This window comes from Procambarus clarkii, chromosome 45, assembly GCF_040958095.1.
Source record: "Procambarus clarkii isolate CNS0578487 chromosome 45, FALCON_Pclarkii_2.0, whole genome shotgun sequence".
NCBI classification, from domain to species: Eukaryota; Metazoa; Arthropoda; class Malacostraca; order Decapoda; family Cambaridae; genus Procambarus; species Procambarus clarkii.
This window is the reverse complement of record NC_091194.1, coordinates 5,760,676-5,776,941: the sequence shown is the minus strand read 5'-3', so window position 1 is coordinate 5,776,941 and position 16,266 is coordinate 5,760,676. Positions and strand designations below refer to the sequence as shown.

General features: G+C 38.5%; 1 protein-coding gene across 2 annotated transcripts; it reads left to right on the top strand.

The window, feature by feature from the left end:
• The first annotated feature begins 353 nt into the window (after positions 1 to 353).
• LOC123769810 (sodium/potassium-transporting ATPase subunit beta) lies at positions 354 to 15,852 on the top strand. 2 transcript variants are annotated; one of them, XM_045761114.2, is made up of 8 exons: positions 354 to 679; positions 2,960 to 3,076; positions 3,500 to 3,595; positions 5,263 to 5,364; positions 6,371 to 6,543; positions 7,980 to 8,096; positions 10,663 to 10,801; positions 12,148 to 15,852. In XM_045761114.2, the coding sequence occupies exons 1-8, from the start codon at positions 658 to 660 to the stop codon at positions 12,252 to 12,254; spliced, it is 873 nt and encodes a 290-aa protein (XP_045617070.2). In that variant the 5' UTR covers positions 354 to 657; the 3' UTR covers positions 12,255 to 15,852. The 2 variants fall into 2 exon arrangements, with proteins under 2 accessions (XP_045617070.2, XP_045617071.2); XM_045761115.2 differs by having other exon boundaries at positions 418 to 679; positions 5,272 to 5,364.
• Positions 15,853 to 16,266: the final 414 nt, after the last annotated feature.

The window sequence follows — 16,266 nt, the reverse complement described above, 5'->3', positions numbered from 1 at the left end:
AATACAGTGTTGTATATTTGTCAGTTAATGGGAAACTCATTAACTGTACAGGTCCGATACGTGTGTGGCACTACCATTATCCCAAACACTCGGCGATTCAGCGGTTGTGTTGGCACAGCGTCCGGCCCCTCCCATCCCGGGAGGGAGCCGGACGCCTGTCAAAGGGGGAAAAGATATATGCATTACATACACATTATGCGTATACCTTTTCCCTCGAAACCACACACATACATAATTATACATATAAATAAATAATTTTACCCCAATATGAGTTTCATTCACTACCCCCTCCAAAAAAAAAAATTGTAAACAAATCCAGGAGAGGGGCGGGGCGTGGTGCTTGTAGACGATGCCAATTAACACTTGTATCTGTATGTAACCCACTTATCTCATTCTAACGTATTAATAGTAGAGATCAATCTGTACCGCTATTGCCTGATATAGTAATACATAAACACGCTCGCGATAATTAGCGAGCAATAGTTGTTAGTATATAACTATATATGTATAGTGTGGGAGGTGTGGTGTGAGCGACGGTAACTCCGGGAGACACTTGGAGCAGCGACCAACACCATCCACCCCCCCTAACCTCGCCTTCCTCTGACAATTACGTACTTACTTATCACTAGCGTCCGTCTACACAGTCTTGGAGGAAAAATGTCTTCACTGTTAGATGAAGGTACGTATCACCGTCATAATGTGTGCTTATTGGCTGCCCGATACGCTAAGCGTGTCAGTGGCTGGGCAAGAATGTACACTTACCAGTCTTCTGTAATCTCACCATTACACTGTACCTTCTTGCGAATACAAATTATTACTATTACAAGCTTAGGTATACACAGCAGTGTGCTGCTACGCCATTCTATATAAGATGTTTATTCAGGTAAAGGTACATACATTGGTTGGTACAAAGGTTCTTGTATAAATATAAGTGTGTATATCACGAAAATAAACACGTGATTAAAAATGTGACAGTGACAGTCCACGGAGAAAAATTGAAACAGGAATTTCCTTAAGTACTTTCGTATAATAATACATCTTCAGAAGGAGTGAGATGGTAATTAAGGCTCCTGAAGATGTATTAATATACGAAAGTTCTTAAGGAAATTCCTGTTTCAATTTTCCTCCGTGGTCTGACACTGTCATATATATATATATATATAAATAAATAAACAAACAAACATTGAAATACCTTCCACTGGCACCACCATGCTAGCCTTCCACCGTGCCTCCTTCACTCCTATTTCAACATTTTCTTTGACTGCATGTACTTTATGTATAGACCTATACATGAACATAGTATATACATATAGCTTTATGTAAAGCCATAATTAAAATACTGCTTTTTAATTTTAAGACATAAATAATATATACTTTGCAATGTGAGTGGTGAATCATACATTGATAAACCTTAGCATAAAATTTTAATGATTAGACATTTATGAATTAACATAACCAAATTCATAAAATAAAAATTGATGTATCACACTACTGTATTATAATTCTGGGTGTCTGAGGTTTATCAATGAATGAGTCACTACTCAAATTGTAAGATATGTGTTATTTAATTTGTCTTAAAATTAAAGTGTTTTAATTAAGGCTATACTGTACTAAACATAAAATATATATATACAGTATACTATACATGTACTTCATGTATAGGCCATAAATATATGCATATTTACTTATACAGTACATATATTTATGTATAAATATATGTATAACCAGCTTTATAGACACAACCCACCAGGAGACTCGAACCCCAAATATATGTATATTTACCCGAGGCCACTAACTAATGTGTTTAGGGCCTCAGGTAAATTCGGATGGCATTCAGGAAAGTTTAGTTATAAGACATGATATGATTAAAATAATCAAATCTGCATCAGCAGCAGAATCAGGAATTAATCTGAAACTCACATTGAACACAGCTCATGAAGTGTCTATATGAGTTACTGCAATAATGTCTTGTTGTCAGGGACAGGAAGCCTGTACTTGGGCTTACTGTGGTCCCCTGCTAGGCCACCTACTGACCTTACCTAAGATGCCATCCACAACAGTTGTCTAACTCCTTGATTAAAAAAGCAAAAAGTTGTTTCTCATTGTAGCCATTAAAGTATATCTTTGACATTAATCTATGTGGAGAGATATATCAGTTCCACTGTTATATGCATGCAAATTTTAATTAAACTGGAAAATTTTAAGTTAATTACAGTGATCTTCTTGACAGTTGTGAAGAACATAAAACACTGTGTATTTCCAAATGTAGAAATCACACCACATATTTTTTGACACTGATGATTATCTCTTTAACAATTCAAATGTGTTGGTTTACTTCTTATTTATTATTAAGTGTTACCCCCAATAAAGTTATAAATAAATTACCTAGATATGTTATGCCTAAAATACTCCATGTATTAGTGACTTTATATAATTGGCATTGTGTACCTACAAATACCACACTATCATGTTTCAAATGTATGTGTTTTATATAAATTATTATTATTATTATTATTATTATTAGTAGTAGTAGTATTTGCTTCACAGTGTATTTTCTAGGTTAACATAATTTTTAACTTTTGAGATTACTGGGTTAAAGACATGTTTGTGCTTTAGACTACATAGCTTATGTTTTCATCACATATTTTCCATTATCTGGTAGATTGAAATATGAATAGTATTGGGATGATACAATGTTGGTAGGGAGGGTACAGTGTTGTCAGGGATGGTACGGTGTTGGCTGGGATGGTATAGTGTTGGCAGGGATGGTACAGTGTTGGCTGGGATGGTATAGTGTTGGCAGGGATGGAACAGTATTGGCAGAGATGGAACAGTGTTGGCTGGCTTGGAACAGTGTTGACTGGGATGGAACATTGGGACTGTTTTAAAGAGCCCTGATAATGACTTGATAACTATACTACTGTAATATGCCAATTAAAATGTAATTCTCTTCAAACAGGTAGCAGTCCACCGGACAATAAGGCTGGATCAGAACACAAAGGCAATGAAACATCCGAGTCTTATTTTCCTAAGCTAAAGGATAACAATCACGATAGACGAAGATTTTTGTTTATGAGTGAGTACTGTATTGAAGACTTCTAGACTTTCGTACTAGTATGTGGGTAATTTTCTAGTTTAGGTGCATTTGCTTCTCATTGTAGCCATTAAACTGAATTAAAATTAATTGAATTAAAAAAAGGGGGGGGGAATGATAAGTACATGATGGATGGAACAGTAGATATTAAACAGAATATCAGAAGTAATTTGAACTAGTCTAGTTTTGATTTCACATCAAATACTTTGTTTAGTTTAGGACCTGTCCAAAATGCTATGCTTGCTAGTGGCTATGCAAGAACATATCACTTAATCACCAACATATGTGCTTTCTCAACTCATTGTATCTTATTTTTTATATATATATTATATATTATATATATATATATAATATATATATACTGTATATATTAATTATTATTATTTATTTGTCTTCCTCTTTCAGTTGGAGCCATAATTGCTTGTGTTATTCTTGGAGTTGTGCTGATCACAATCATTGTGGTCCTTGTTTATTCACAATCCTCATCTTCCCTAAAAGAAGGTTAGTAATATGACCATATTATAGTGCTTATTCCAATACAGTGGAACCTCGATTAACGAATTTAATCCGTTCCAGCACCGAGCTCGTCACATGAAATGCTCGTCTTTCAAAATGAATTTCCCCATATAAAATATTGGAAATAAAAATATCCATTCCAGCACCGAAAAACATCAATATGATATTCAATTTTTTAAATAATGGAGCAGCCTACCTGACAAACACTAAACGAACCTTTATGACATTTGTTCTTTTTTCAAATTTGTTCAATATTTTTATTTTTTTTATAGCAAAAGGTTTGTTCCGTGTTTGTCAGGTAGGTTCGGCCGACCGGCTCCTTGGTCAGCCGAGCAGACAGCACGCTGGACTGTGATCCTGTGGGCCCGGGTTCGATCCCGGGCGCCGGCGAGAAACAATGGGCAAAGTTTCTTTCACCCTATGCCCCTGTTACCTAGCAGTAAAATAGGTACCTGGGTGTTAGTCAGCTGTTATGGGCGGCTTCCTGGGAGTGGGGGCCTCATCGAGGACCGGGCCGCGGGGACACTAAAGCCCCAAAATCATCACAAGATAACCTCAAGATAGGCTGCTCAATGTTTCTTAAAAAAAAAAAATTGAACAAAATTGAAAAAAAGGAAAATGTCATAAAGTTTTGTTCAGTGTTTGTCAGGTAGGCTGCTCCATTATGACAATCTTTCTTTGTTTCAAATGTGTTCAATTTGTTTTGTATTTTTCATTTAATAATGGAGCAGCCTACCTGGCACACACTGAACGAACCTTTATGACATTTATCTTTTTTTAAAATTTGTTCAATTTTTTTTTATTCTACAAAAAAATGTCAATACTATGCAACATCACAGCAGTCACCCCTTTACATCCCAGCATCATATTTAAACAAAATAAGTAATTTATTTGCATCGTCGGAGGTGTCTGAGAATCTGCGAGAAGCAGCGGGAACGCACCATGTGGTTTTCTCGTTAATCAAACGAGTGCTCGCCAATCGAGACAAATTGTCACTGATCGGCGTGCTCGTTACTCAAAATGCTCGTAATTTGAGGTGCTCGTCACTCGAGGTTCCACTGTATTTCTAAGTATATAGCTCTCTACAGTGTTATTGTGACATTGCTGAAGGTTATATCTATACTGTAGAGAGAGAGGATGCTTTAGATGTCCCTTAGGAATGTCATGAAAAACTATGAATGTCAGTGTGTTCATGAGGGTCTGTTTATAAGGTTGTGTTTAAGAGTCTCGGTAGTACAATCGGGTTCATTCTTGACTCTCAAATGGGAATTCCAGGTTCAAATCCCGGGCAGGGCAGAAATGCTTGAGTATGTTTCCTTTAACCTAATGTCTCTGTTTAACTAGAATGAAATAAGTAAATAAATATAAGGCAGTTCCTATTGGCCCATACAAGGCAGCTCATATTGGCCCATATGAGACAGCTCATATTTATATACAATCAAACTCATTCAAGTAAATGTCTAACCTACGGATGAAACCATCCAGTGATCTAACATCTATTATATTATCCAATAATTTGTCCATAAATCAACAACCATGTTTCTAAACCAGTATTTAGCCATGTCTTTCCTAGATATAAACTTATCCAATTTTATCCATTATTTTGTGTTTTATTTTGTATCATATATAAAATCCTAATTATATTTTCTAAGTTATGACAGGTTTGGCTGTTGTACCTCAAGAAATAAGTTTTAATCCTCATGATCCCAGCTCTTATGAAAATGAAGTGGCAGCTCTCAACAAATTCATGTTAGGTTAGTTCAACCTTTCTTTTCTTACATATGTATATATAAATATATACAATTTAATTCATAATTTTTCCTTGCATTATGGAATATATGTAGGCTGCTCACTATATATGATAGCTTGTGGGAGAGTGAGCAGAGCTATGTATGATGGCTTGTGGGAGAGTGAACAGAGCTGTGTATGATGGCTTGTGGGAAAGTGAGCAGAGCTATGTATGATGGCTTGTGGGAGAGTGAACAGAGCTGTGTATGATGGCTTGTGGGAGAGTGAGCAGAGCAGTGTATGATGGCTAGTGGGAAAGTGAGCAGAGACCAGGCTGTGGGGACTTTGATGCTCGGAAACATTGACAGGTATACGACAGGCAAGATAGAATTTTGCTAATTAATGATAGGGTATTAAAATACCCGACCATCAAAGTAGTTGGGTACCATTCCCCCTTATATAGTCATGATAGCTTGGCACTTTTCCCCTGATAACTCCCTCCCCCTCTGCAACCTGTCATGTTTATGACTCAAGCCACTTGATGTTACACTAGTCAGCTGTTTGTACATTAGTTATGCTAATAAACTACTGTAAGAGCTCTGTAATGTGAATTCTGGTAACCCGAAACTTCGAGTAAGCTAAATTAATTCATTTTCATGCATGGTTAAATTTTTAAATGGCAAGAATAAGCAGGTAAATGATGAAAATGCATGGGTAAATGGCAGGAGTAACTGGATTTGATACATAAAATTGCAAATTTTTTAATTTTTGGACATTTCTGGTAAGAAATATGAATGTTTGGCTAGCTGGAATGTTCAGCTAGTTTAAATGAATGTTCAGCTAACTCGAGTGGAGGTAAGCTCCATAAGATTCAGATTACCGGGCATAGACAGTGGTGTACAGTATTTGTATGTTAGGTACACTAATTAATAAAATATTTTCACCATCCTGATGATTTGCACTGATTCACAAAAAGTAGCTTTTAGCTACATTATTGTAACTTTTTCTCTGCTTATACTCTTCTTTAAACAGAATATAATAAATTCAAATCTGGTAAAGAGGTGGTTGAATGCAGTGATGACAAACCTGCTCCTGATGGCAAGTTCTGCTACTTTGACAATAGCTGGATCTACAGTATCTGTCCTCCGGTTTCGGACTGGAACTATGGAAGCATGAATCCGTGTGTGTTGCTCAGTCTTTGGAAGGTCAGTAGAATTGTACTTTATGGGTCCCTGTACTCGTTTCATTATCTTTGGTTATTTACAAGTATAGTATCTTTAATATTTTAATTTGAAAAATCATACTTATTCGTAAAAGTACTGTACTTTATTTCTCAATACAACCTAATTCCCAGTAATACTCTTTAAAATTAAAGCCATTAACCTTATTGTAATTCACTACTGTAATATTGCAGTGAATTTAATATTTCTAATGCCTTATATTGTAACCTACTGTAATACAGTACTGCAGTAATACACTTCAAAACTGATGTCATATACATCACTGTAATCCACTACAAAGATAATGTCATTTATTCTGTGGTTAGTGCGTTTGGTTCACAGCCAATTGAACCCCAATTCAATTCATGGGAAAAGTGGGACATTTAAGAACATTTTCTTGCACTTGATGTCTCTATTCACCTAACAGTAAATATGCACATGTGAGTTAGGTGACTCTTGTGGGTTGCATCCTATGAAGGTCAGTCATTGGTTTATAGGTCCTCAATAATAATGGTGTAATAAAATATTAATAAAAAATAAATAAAATAAAATGTTTATTCAGGTAAAAGTACATACATAAAAGATGAGTTACAAACAGAATGTTGGATTTCTAGATAGAGCTACTGTAGTACATCCTCTTGCCTAAAGCCACTAATATGCAGTGTTTCGGGCAAGATGTGCGAAAAACACTTAGACTAAAACTTAAAACTACAATAATTGAGGTAAAAGCATAAATTGAATTGAAAAAGAGAAAAAAGAAAAAAGAATGATAATAACTACATGATGGATGGAAGAGCAGAAATTGAAACAGAATAGCGGAAGTAATTTTAACTAAATAAGCAGAAGACTACAATTTTCTTCAAGATTTTACATGGTGGATATCAGCAGTTAAACAAGTTGATCAATAATTAATATTGTGAGAAAATAACAACACATAGGTTGACATTTAGGGGGTAGGGTAGGTTATATGGAGTTTATTAAGTAGTACTGTACTTAGTTTTTCTCTTAAACTGGTTGAGAGGTACAGTCTTTGACGTGACTGGGAAGGTCATTCCACATTCCGGGTCCCTTGATTTGCAGAGAATATTTTGTTTATAAAAGCGAGTGGCAGAAAAAGAATGGGAGGTAGGGAGAGAAAGCAAACAGGAGGGAGGGAATGAGAGGTAGGGAGGGAGAGAGAACAGGAGGAAGAGAGAGAGAGAGAATAGGGCACAGGGAAAGAGAACAGGAGGGCAAGGGAGAGAGAGAATAGTAGGAGGGAGGGAGAGAGTGAGAGAGAATGGAAAGGAGGGGGAGAGAACAGATGGGAGGGGAAAATGAGAGAAAAACAGACAGATCGACTGACTGACTCGGGCACTGCTGGGTTTCCCATATGTACAGTATATTTTAAACAAATTCTAACTACTGTAATTATTTTTCAGGTCTCAAAATCTATTCAAGTATATGATAAATATGAAGAGTTGCCTAAAACTATGCCAGACAAACTTAAGGATCACATATGGGTCAGATACAATGAGAATAGTGAGAAGATGCCTAAGGTATGTCTTGCCAATTCAGATGTTTTCCACATATTATTCCTGGCATGGTTATATAGTTGGGTAATGTTTGCTTGCACTTGATGACTGTTTATTTAGCAGTATAGACAGCCACTTGGTTTGCGAACTTAAGTTATTCGAAAGTTAGTTTCCCAATTGGGATTGGGGTTTTACACTACACGAAATAAGTTCGGGTGAGGAAGCGTTCTGCCAAGCCTCTCGCTGACTGGAGTTGGGGTTTCACGCTACATGAACTAAGTTCGGGCGAGGAAGTGGTCTGCCAAGTCTCGCACCGACGAAGGGTGGTAGGTGGTTGGGTGGGTGGGTGATGGCCTACATTGCCAACTGACTGTGTCGGGCACCACCAATCTAGAGTGCCTTCTACCTTGTGATGTCACAGATTCACAGCCTATTGTTCCCATTATTTTGATTTGCCATGAGGCTGGAGTGTTCATTCCGTGACTGTGTTTTACATATCTGCACAATCGAGGAACATCCGTGCACAATGTCGGCTCCAAATGCCCGCATTGTGTCAGTAAAAGCATCAACAAGCGGAATATGTAAAAGAAAGAGGTCGGTGATGACATTTGAGAAGAAAGTTGAAATAATTAAGGTGGAGAGCGGTGGCCTGAGAAGTGTCGTGTGCACTGAACATAGCAAAAGTACTGTTATGATCATCTTAAGGTCAAGTCTGTTTCCTGAGGAAGATGATGATGCAGATTTTGAAGGATTTGCGGCGAAGAAAGTTAGTGAGAGGAAAGAATTAAAAAAGGAACTCCCAGCCTATGTCAAGGGGATTAAGTCTCCAGAACTGAGGGCAGAGCTGGTGACTGAAACAATAAAAGATGACATAGATAGGTGATAGATTTTGACGAAGAAGCCCCAAACAATCAAAACATGACTGATGATGAAATTATAGAATTAGTATGTTCAGCAAAAAAGTCAGAGGAGTGCAAAGAAGATGGCAAGGAAGAGGATGAAGAAACATTAAAGGAAAAATGTAATATGGAAAAAGTTTAGCAACATTTTGAAGGCATTCTGGCATTTATGGACACGAGTAACAGTGAGTTTGGATCTAAGGACATGATGAGCCAGTACAATTTGTATATGAAGTTTTTGAAAAGAAGATCAAAGGGAATGAAACAAATGTCACTTAAAGGGTCTTTTGCAAAGGCTTCCAAGAAAGCTTGCATTGCCTCGCCTGCACCTGATTCGTCACATGTTGACTCAAATGCGTTAACATCTGAAATTATCATCAACATAACAAGTGGATCAGGACTTCTCTTATTGGTGAGTACAAGCAAAATACTGTCGCATTTATGCTATGAACCTGTCGATTCCCCCCCCCCCCCCCCCACACGACATTTCTCTATTATTTGTTTCCTACATTTCTCGTTTATTTTTTTTTCCTCCTTTTATCGTTTACGAACTTTCACGATAACTGACGGGTCTTGTCCCCAAGGGGGTTCGCAAACCAAGTGGTCCTCTGTAAATAGGTACCCAGGAGTTAGGCAACTGTTATGGGATGCATAATGGTAAGGAAACTATACCCACCTTAATGATCCAGGAAAGTTACAGAGCCCTACTATTTTCTTTCATCAGGTCTCATGGATTGAAGGGGGAAAGAGAGAATTCTGGGATGGGAACTTATGCCTGTCATTTTTACTCTTGCTTTGTGGGGATTTTCTCCATCTAGGGGTCGGTTGCTTCATTCCTCTTTACGTTTTGAGCTTCCTATGTGGGTTCCTTAAGTTTGTCATCTTGTCTTCCTTGGCTGCAGCCTGGGTGACTTTTCAGCTCCCGCTTAGGGGATGGGGCCTTGTCTTAGAGTGCGTTCCAGTCTCGGTTTTTATGTTTGGTGTCCCTGGCCTTCTCCCTGGTTGGCAGTAGTTCCCTAGCTTGGGGTACTGCACTGAAGAAAGAACAAAGCAGCCTGGCACCCCACATAAGAACAAAATGCCAGAAAAAGAAACTGGAGAGGAGTGAGTGAATGCAAGCAAGCAAGCAAACAAGCAAGCAAGCAAGCAACTAACAGCAGAAACAACCAGTACCCCACCACCTTGCTGCTTGGCAACACCTCTGGGGTGGGTGCCTGAGTTCTAATTAATCGGGAGCTTCTAATTAGACTATTATTTTACTCTCTAGAAATAAAAAATTTCATTATAGTATGTATCAATATAACTTTTCATTATGGTATCACCATCTATTAATATTATACAGTAATTGTATTGACACTAATTACTCCCTTTTCTCACTATATTCTTCAGTTACTTTTTTCTTTTAAGATTGACTGTTCACCTTGTAACTTGAAATTCATTGCAAATTTTGCTAGATTTAAGCAAAAGAAACACACTTTGTGTGTTAGTTCCTTTATAGGAATGTATCATTTAATCACCAAAATTTGTACAGTATTTAAACCATTGTACTTCTTTATATATATACTGTACATAAAAAAAGAATTGAAAGTTAATTGTGCATTGCACCTCTCCATGCATTTGTTTCTACAGTATTTGTATGCCAGTTTCTAGTTGCAAATTTTACAAATTTTTATGTGTATGTTACATTCTAGAATATATGGGTGTCATGCACAAATGAAGAGAGGTACACAGACCCTGCTCGGGGCTTCCCAGCATACTACCTGCCACATCCTAACAGTTCTGACTATTTGCCTCCATTGGTAGGAGTGGTTCTCAACCTTGAAGGCAAAGGTGAGTGTTATATGGTGCTTTAACCCTTACACAGCTCCTGTTACTACATGGGGAGGGGGGGGGGGAGCCCTTGCTCTTTCATGTCGAGTCAGGTAATTGCATTTCCGCCACCAGCCCATTGACCCCATGATAAGCTCGATGTGCACAAAGGCCCAAAAAAAAAAAAAAAAAAAAAAAAATTTTTGTTCATTTCCCTACTTTTTGCATTTTATAATGTTAAGGTTATTAGTATTTTTATTATTTGTGTGCATAGGCGTGGTGACAATTTTAAAGATAGCCACATTTAAAGGGTTAAGAATTTGAACAGCTGGGCTGTGGTGATTGAAACCCCCCCCTTCCCCATGCTCAGATATTATTGGTTAGATTGGAGGATAAATTATATGACTCTTTGCTCAGAGTTTGGTACATACTAGATTATATAGTAAGTTGAAATTTTTTTCTTTATACAGGTACTGTATTTGAATTCTTTCATATGCTAAAGAAATATGTGTAATGCCTACATAAACTTTTCAAACATCATTAATGTGGGCATCATCAACAACTTATTGCATATGAAGATGATGAGTCACAATGACGTAGCTGAAGATATGAAGACTTAACCACACACAAATGAAGATGAGGAGACAATGACGTTTTGGTCCGTTCAAGACCATTATCAAGTTGATTATGATGAGAGCGAATAGTTGTTTTAGATTCAGCTACTTGGAACAAAAAGTTCCAAATAGCACAGGTTCTGGTGAGCCTGTCATACTCACCTGGCACAGGAGATGTGCTTGGAGAGAATGAGGCACAAGCATTAAGTAAGACAAGAGAGCGGTGAGGAGGATGAAATTCCTAGAGGAATGTAAGAGCAAGGTGAAAGGTACGGATGGTATGGGTGTAAGGGGTGGGGGGTTAATAATGGTATAAGAATGGGAACATAAGAATAAGAGGAGAAAGAAAAAGAAAGAGAAAAAGGGGGGGGGGGAGTAGACTTATGTTAGGTCATGTTTGTTAGAAAGGTTAGAACATATGAGTATTTACTATGAAAGAGAAGAGTCAACAGCAACAAAGCCATGAACCTGTCCTGGCTCTCATCATAATCGACTTGATAATGGTCCAGGACAGGCCAAAACGTCATTGTCCCCTCGCCATCTGGTGTGTGGTTTAGTCTTCACAACTTATTGTATATTTCATATATTATTATGGTTTAACTATTAAAAATTTACATTTCAATTAATTGCCTTCCCATTTTAATTGAAATATTCATCTTCTGTTACATTATATGATTTAATGCAAACATTTATTGTAAATATATGAATGAGTATACAGTACTGTGTTACTAACTCAACACTTCTTCATTTCAGCCAACAACTCAGAGGAAATTGAATGTAAACTGTGGGCCAAGAATATTAACCATAAGATAGATAAGTTTGCCACAGTCAAGTTCACTGTATTAGTGAAGAGTGATTGAAGCTTTGACATAAAGAAAAACAAAAAAAAAGAGACCAACATGCCAACATATTAACAGTGAAGATGAAACCTTTTATGATGGATATGCAGTGGCACACATCTTGAAAATCGTTAATATTACTTACTCATGTGACACAATTTCTAAAATTCAGCATAAGCTCAGGTTCGTCTCCACTTCTTTTAAAGGTCCAATATAACACATATAAAGGGCAACAGATTCAAGCTCAACAAGCCACAATGTAGAAAAGAAAATAAGATATGCATTTCACCTATGGGGTTATAAACCCATATAAGCACCTACCTACAGAAGCCGTAAATACTGAGACCATTCTTTCGGTTCAAAATCCAATTTGGAAAAAATCCTCAAGAACAATGAGTGACCTTTTAAGAAGCACCACTAGGGAGATAGTGGCCCTCATGTAAATTCAGTTCAGGGGCATCTGTACAAAGTAGGGATTGCTGAACATAAAGGAAACACTAAAAATTAAAAATACAAATTTAGTGTTCAATGTAATGAAACACTAAAAAGTTTGTCTTGCATCTTGTGGGTCTCTAGGTGGCTTCTCAAGCTACCCACCTGGACTCCCTCAGGGGTGCTGTCTTGACATGGTGATGGGGTTCTTGTGTGCTGCCTATGGGTTGGTATGGGTGCCTTCTGTTCTCTTCTGCCTATTGTGATGATGCACAAGTAAAGTTCCTCCTGCCCCCATGTAACTTCACCACCTGTTTTTTTTTTTTTTTTACTATGCATGGAAACCTGTATATTCCTCCTTGTTCTTTTATCTGATCATTTACTTGCATTTACCCAAGGGCCACTAATACTAGTGGCCTCGATGAGGACAGGAAGCCGCCAAAGGTCCCCCCATTTGTGCTGCTGATCTTTTCCAGCTATATTTTAAAACCCAGCAGTTTTTTTAGCATTTACAGTTTCGGCGGGTAGGCGGACCCATGGGTTTACAACCCTATGGGTTGCCTTGTTGAGCTTGAACCCGTTGCTCCTTATTGGTGTTACATCTGACCTTTTGAAGAAATTGTCCTTATCAGCATCCTCCAAATTGTTCAGTATTTTTAAGGTTTCGATGAGATCTGCCTTGTCATGCCTGGTTTGCAGTGTTGTTAGCCCTATGGCTAACTTCTTAACCTCTACTTTTCACGGGAGACATCTCCCGTCACGCAGGGTGCAGTTGCACCTCCACAGATCTCCGGTATCAGCTCTTGATACTGGTAATGGCTCCAAAGGGCCACCACTTACAGGCTATTCTTGCCCGTGCCACCTTTTGGGTGGCTTAATCTTCATCAATCAATCGGTATTGGGGTCCTATGTATGTACTTGCATGTTATTTTTTTATCCCACTCATTCTGGCATCACTCGCCTTGTCTCTTTTGCTTTTGTATTTACATTCCGAGTAATATTTAGTACCTATACTGTATATATCTCGTGACAGACTGTGCTAAATGGTCATCACGACTTGGTGCCTTCTTTTGAAAATTACTTATCCACACCACCCACCTGGTACCTTCCAAACATTCGGTATCAAACAAGGCTCTAGCAAATCACAAGCTCCTACCAAAGACCAGGAGAAGGATCTCAATCCTTTGATAGAGGGATAGGCAAATCTGGGAATAGAAGATCTCCATGGTGTCAAAAGGAAAAAACCATCAGAAAGGTTGAGCACGGCAAAACAAGCAACTGCTTGGATAATATCTAAAACCTTGATTCATACTATGTACACACACTCATTGTCTAGGTCCAACCACTAGATAGCCTCACTAGCTATCTAGTGGTTGCTCACTAGATAACACCACTTCCTTGCTATCAGATAACAGCCCTAGGAACTAGTGTGTCTGAGCCGGCCACCTCCAAGCAACGACTGTTGAACATCATAGATAAAAGGGCTGGGCAGGACCAGGAGCCACTGAAGAATTCATCAAGAAAATGCATATCATTACATTCAATGCTGGATTTCTGGGAGGCCTTCCCTAAGTGGTTCATTAAGCTAACTCACTACGGTGAAAGAGCAACGAGAGCAAATCATAGGAAGAGGGGAGAAGTGAATAGCAAACTGGTTCTGCCTAGGAACATTGACAAGGTACCAGGATGAGGGAACTCTAGTACTGAAGAAGGATTAGAAACATCAAGTCAGAATGTCCACCTAAGACTTGATAGAAAATGAGATGGTAAACTTGTAGACATTATGGGCCCACAGGGAGAGAGCAGGCAGGCTAAACTGAGGCAATGCATGAACAACCCAACACAACGGGTCTTGGGACTAAGGAAACAGGATAAACAAAACATCCACACGAGTGGCACATGGGTAGTGAAACTGTCCCTACTGAAAAAAAACAAGCCTGAAGAACCCCTGGCCAGAGCAACCAAACCTCAACCACCAAGGGACCCCTTATGAAATTTTCCAGTTTTATTCTTCAGAAGAGAGGACAGCAAAGGCTGATGGGGGAAGGAACTGACCCCAGGACCAAATGAACATAAACCTCACTTTGGGAAAAAGCTTGCTAACCCAACTAACATGCTAACTAACATGAAGCTTGCTAACCCAACAACCTGAAGCAAGGGCAGTCTAATCCAGAAACCAGAAAAGGCACAGGAAGTGGAGCTGGTAGTTGAACGGGGAAAGAATGCCTGAGGCAACAGTATTCAGTATCAGCCGATGGCCGACAAAAAAAAAGAAAGAACATTACCATCGAAGCCAGACATGAAAGGCACACTAAGCCACCTCATACAATCACTAAGAAGACAGCTTAAATGCGACAACAGAAGACCAGCCATCTTTTCCCCAAACAGATGGCAGTACAACCAACTCAACCACACACGAAGATCTGCAGAGAATCTTGAATCCATGAGGATCATCTCTTGTTCGTCTAGTCTTGGAAACATACACAGGTTCGGCCACCGAGCCAGAAGCCCCAGAAATAGACTGAGCTGTCACCAAAGAGCCAGAAGGAGCACCCTGCTGACATCAATCTTCAGTCTGGAAAAAATGGAAAAGAAGATACTGAACAGGGGGAGTAGATGTAAAAAATCCCTCGACTCAAATCCAAGCAAGTTGGTGTCTACTTCCAGGCAACCAAATGGTTCGCAAAGCTAATGGAAACAGGAACTATTCATGTATCCTGCATCACTGTATGTAAAAAAAATATATTCAAATTTAGAGATTTCTATTATAATTCAAGAAATATGTAAGTATTTCATTAAAAAGTGTGTACTACTGGAAAACTTAGCCAAATACCTGTATACCAAATATCTCATGTTTGCTTACGCACGTGTATGCACGTGCTTGTAAATGTTCCACCACTGCCCATTGGATGGGTGTAGGGTGATTGATAAGCAAATCAGATTATTGTATATGTAAGTAGCTCACTGCAAATGTAAATTGCTTAGCTTAAAAGACTGTTGTGGTCCAGTTCTTAAACCCATTGTTGATGTATGCATTAAACTATGTAACCAGCCATATTAATTTTTTGGGTTCAATTCCTGAGCCCATTATGTGGTGCCTTTTTATCTGTTTCCACTACCACCCAAAGGATGGTCAATGAACTAAACAAAACTTCATATTTATATACAAATAAATTTGTATCAATCTGCTCGACTTTCATTCATTCTCAGAAATTATAGAGGCCAGTCCTCGTGGGTTTCACCTTGATGTGTGGAGGCGTGCCTATGTACACCCTTAGATTGGTGGGGGGGGGGGGTACCTTGGCCCCCTCTTCTGCTCTTTGAATGTTGCATGTGTGGGAAAACAGGTGTAGACTTCCTGTTTGGCTCAAAAACCACCCGTTGGGTGAGGTTGCCTATAATTACCTAAGTGAGGGGCCATTCTTGTAGTAACGTACTAGAATGGATAAAACAATGATTAACATGTCACAATGCAGAACTGAAAACAGGCTGTGCTTTTTCATCCACAGGGTTATAAACCCATGGAACCGCATACCCGCCGACACCGTAAATGCCAAAACTTAAATGATAACATTCAGCTGGAAAAAATAATCAGGGCAAA